The 4,415-nt window shown below is 44.6% G+C and overlaps 1 protein-coding gene across 1 annotated transcript; it reads right to left on the bottom strand.

Annotated features, from left to right (window-relative positions):
- Positions 1–2,375: 2,375 nt before the first annotated feature.
- Positions 2,376–4,157, bottom strand: K441DRAFT_671669 (HET-domain-containing protein). The gene is made up of 2 exons (XM_067650451.1): positions 3,457–4,157; positions 2,376–3,400 (listed from the first exon to the last, which is right to left on the bottom strand). The coding sequence occupies exons 1-2, from the start codon at positions 3,823–3,825 to the stop codon at positions 2,639–2,641; spliced, it is 1,131 nt and encodes a 376-aa protein (XP_067496384.1). The 5' UTR covers positions 3,826–4,157; the 3' UTR covers positions 2,376–2,638.
- Positions 4,158–4,415: the final 258 nt, after the last annotated feature.

The raw sequence follows: 4,415 nt of genomic DNA, 5'->3' as shown, positions 1-4,415 counted from the left end.
TGCCTCACTTACCAATGTCCTTGATCGAACGCTGCTCTTCACGAGTTTAACAGCTTCTACGTCGCGGCCTTTCTCTTCTATTAGCCTTGATTCTGGTACGTCAATGCCCGGTTTGGCCATACAGGTCATCACGTCCGGATGCTTCTCGCCATGTACCTTCACTTTCGTCTCCGCCGCTTTCTTTTCGAGCGGCTCGGCTTTGATTTCTCGACCTTGCACATTATATATGACACAAGGTTTGCCATTGTCGTTAGCGTGGAAGGATGCTCAACACCAAGCACCCTCGCATTACCTCCTCGCAGATCTTATTGGTGCAAGACGTCCTTAAGATGTTGCTGAGTGTTGACTCAAGAGCGCCGATTAGACTATGCTTGAGATTGGTGATGAGTTCGTCCAGTGGAGCCAGTAGTTAAAGAACCTGAAAATAATATACTCCGCTGCTTTCGTGTTGACACTCGTGGTTAGGTCTGAAGCTGGGTATAACCCCTGACTTTTGAAATCCAATAATGGAATTTATCACCCAGTTCGTTTCTACGGCAATGCGATTCGCCCGAATCCAGAAGGGTGCGATACACAGTGCTAGAAGTTGTGCAAGGCTAATGGCGCTGCATCAGCGCCGGATCAAGTTTTCCTTCTCGAGAATGGTGGCCTTTGATGAGGTATGGTTAGTGCTCTTATTAATATTCAATATTCGTAAAAGGCCGTATTGATATTGATATTGAAAATTAATTCAATATTGAAAAATATTAAAAAGATATTGAATATTGAATATAGTATAGTCTTGGTATGGTGTTTTATTTAAAAGTAGGCTCCGTACGCCCCTGGGCTCTAGTAGAGCTTTAAAATAGTTACTCTCTCGCAACTACCCCCTTACCACTACCGTTACCTCCGCAACCCTTGGCGTGGTGTAGTAAATATTGGCTGCTCTCTAGATTCTGCTAAGGCCTCCGAAGTCTTTTGTACCACATTTATTGCCATAGCCTCCCTCCCCATATTAAGCAATACTATATTTGATTCTTGCTATCGCGAATAGCTTTATAAGGGAGGATCGCGGGTAAGCTGCTATATAGAGGTGGATAACTGGCGCTTTTACGAGGCGACTTTTGGGGAGTTCATGTTTGGGGTAGGGTTGCTTGACGCGTTGTCGTCGCCGCTAGAGTGGATAAATCGATCGGAATTAAGCTTAGAAATAGCGGAGGAGGATGTATTATCGTCCTCAATTACGTTGGTAGATGAGGGAGGTATGGCATTAATTAAAGGTAGAATGTATGGGGAAGGGGTGGGTTGAGCTCTAGGGGGGTGCAAAAATTATTAAAATTAATGATGTTGTGCGCGATGACTTACAAGATCTAATATTACCTACCCGAACGGTTTTTAACGATGCCCTACGGGCGTAAAGAGACGACATATATTCCTACTTCTATATTGGTTATTGGGCGCAGGCCTCGTACCGCTAGGTTCTGGCGGTACGTAAGTAATTATCTACCACTGCATGGCAGGCTGAGGCGAGATTATAACGGTCTTCGATACCCTACGGGCGCAAAGAGACGATATATTCCTTCTATATTGGTTGTTGGGCGCAGGCCTCGTACCGCTACCTTCTGGCGGTACGCGTTGTTTGGGGCAATGAGTGTGTAATTATCTACCACTGCTTAAGATAGTAGGGAACCTACTATGCAATATAGTAGGCTGAGATGATTACCCTCTCCTTGGGCCTACACCCCCCAATATAATATATTTAGAATATATCTCTATCTCTGCGAGCAAGTGAATAGATAAAAATGTCTATTTAAAGCGAAGTCACGCCTTCCCTCCGAACAGCAATATTAATATCTATCACAATCAGCCTTTCGGCTTTTTGCTTTGAAATAAGGCTTATTTGATAGAGATTTTGTTGTTCATTTGTTTTATAGCCTTAATAATACTATGCCGTACGGCGCTGTGTTGTTGTCGCGATAAAACGTCTTACCTGGAGGATCGCGAATAAGTTTCGCGTCTTTCTACAGCCCTTGGAGAATCGCGAACAGTTTCGCAACAGTTTCGCGATTTGTAGCTATTAATAAGTAGTCTTTCCTGATAATTTTTCCCACTGGGTTTTTTAACAGGTTTTGAATTGACGCTTTCTAGCTTCCTTCTCCTTTCTACGTCGTTGTTAATAGCCTTCGATTTAATGTTTAGTAATTTTTACTTTCTATAGGTTTACCTAATGAATTTTAAATGCGCACGTATTGTAAGGAGGCCTGAGAGTCATTTACTAATACATCTTGCCTTATTTTTACCACCTTAACTCTAAAAATCTTTAATATTTAATATCTTTCAGTATTGAACATATCGTATTAATATTGACATTGACATTTAATATTCAATATTGAAAATTCAGTAATTAATATTTGATATTGATAAGAGCACTGGGTATGGTCTGGCACCTTGAACTATAGATATAATTTAATGCTTGAGAAAGTCTAGGTCTGTTTGACAGCAGGTTCTCAGCATGTAGATTATTCTTCTGGCTTGTTATTAAAGGATTGAGAGAAAGATCTCGGCCGTATATTTCGTTATCAGGCGGTCAAATCACCTTGAACTGAAACGCCATATTCGCAATTCAAACCTCGCTGAAATACGCAGCTATTGTCCGATCCTAGCTAGGATCCCAGCCATCAGGAAAATATTGGTTGATGATCTCTTTGACCTTAGTGTCATTGGGACTCAAAGCAAGAGTAGCAGGCAGAATTCCCGCAACAATTTCTGCGTCGATGCTCTTCGTCTTTGCGCCCTGCGGATATTTCAATGTCAAAATGTATTCATACAGCTCAATCGCAGTCTTTGAGTAGTCCGCGAGGATAGGTGTTGGTTCTTTGTAGTCGGGATTCGCATCCAGCCACCATTTTGCCGGTGGAGTGACCAAGGCCAGGAGCGCATAGATTCTATCCCTTGGGTCGGTGGCTTGAAGGAGGCGATATTGGAAGAGTAGATCTTCAATCGTGACGCCTTGGTTGTTCCGCTGATTCTCCCAGGAGGTTTGTTTATTTATAATTTGCATTGCGGGTGAATCCTGGAGGGTTATGTTCAAGGCCTTCAAATCCTCGGTGTCCTGTGTGAACATGTCTCCCATATGCCGTGCTAAGTTGCTTAAGAAAGATGCCCATTCAATGTGCATGCTTCCGCAGGCAATGCTTAGCTTGGGAGCAAGTACCCGTTCTTGAACTGTCCAAACTCGTTGCCAGTACGGCCGGTGGCAAAGATCGCGAATAGCATCCAGTTCTGCAGCTGTATACATCGAGTATTTTCCTTCTCCATTGTTGTCAGATAACCTAAGTACTTTGGCAACTTTGTCGAGCAGCCGTGGTATCAGCAGCGGGTCCCTATCCCAAATACCGAGCCAGATCATGACCTTGCTCGCCTGCGTGAAGCATCAGTCTATAANTCATGAATGTGCTGATTACAGTGGAGCAGTACGCGCTGATAAATTTCGCCCATCATCTGCACTTGGCGTGATTTCTCCTCGTTATCTGTTTGGTTGATGCACAATGCATCTATCCAGAACCATTCGCATCTGTGCTGCCGCTGCATTTCCGACAGGAAGGCGCACAAATTCCGCGTAATCTCCACAGGGTAATTGTCGATAAGCACGCAGGCCGTCTGCTTTGGATCACCCCACATGTAGGATAATGCGGTGTAGTCGACGCTAGCAGCGTCGAAGTCAACAACACGAAGCTCGAGTTCGACTCCCAATCCAATAGGCGACTGATCGTTCAGCCGAACGACTCTGATTGACCTCGTACCTTGCGGGAGTTGGAATGTATCATAGAGCGCTACTAACGCCATGTTCGCTGGAGTGCAGGTGTGTTAAGCCACAATACCGGCTTCTCCACTCGTCAAGATCACGATGGACAAATTATAGGGATGAGGGCACAGACTTGACAGTAATTGTTGATGAAGAACCTTTGGAGATGAGTGCGGATGCGGTGGTTCAGCCATGTCGATAAGGTGCGGGGAAGGTAAGTGGAGTCGCATATAACAGCGTCAGGAAATAAGTAACAGCTAAGCCGCTTTTGGCTCAGACATACGGCCTCATTAGGGATCCACGCATCTCTCAAATCAGCTGGTGGACTTTGAACCACCACAGAAGCACGATCGTCGCTCAGATACTGTTGCCACACTCGGGATAACGTATGTGATGGGGTTATGAAGGTGACCCTAGTTATGAAGGTTTTACATTACCGCCTTCTTATTTAGGCTAGAATATTACCTAAAATATACTGCCGCTTTGAACATCAATAGTATCTCCACAGGTACATTTGTATGGCTGATTTAGCGGCTGAGTCACGATTACGCGGGCGAGGAGGTCCGTGCGTTTAGCGACTGTGGAGGTTACCCCATATCCACAGTCGATTTTTGATCGCCAGCAACACCGC

This window comes from Cenococcum geophilum, assembly GCF_001692895.1.
Source record: "Cenococcum geophilum 1.58 unplaced genomic scaffold K441scaffold_106, whole genome shotgun sequence".
NCBI classification, from domain to species: Eukaryota; Fungi; Ascomycota; class Dothideomycetes; order Gloniales; family Gloniaceae; genus Cenococcum; species Cenococcum geophilum.
Note: the sequence above shows the minus strand (reverse complement) of the source record. Positions and strands in the feature narration are given on the sequence as shown.

Coding starts and splice junctions, on each gene's coding strand:
- K441DRAFT_671669 (XM_067650451.1), bottom strand. CDS start 3,825: ATGGCGTTAGTAGCGCTCTATGATACATTCCAACTCCCGCAAGGTACG. Junction 3,401..3,456: donor TGGGCGAAATTTATCAGCGC/GTACTGCTCCAC, acceptor TGCTTCACGCAG/GCGAGCAAGGTCATGATCTG.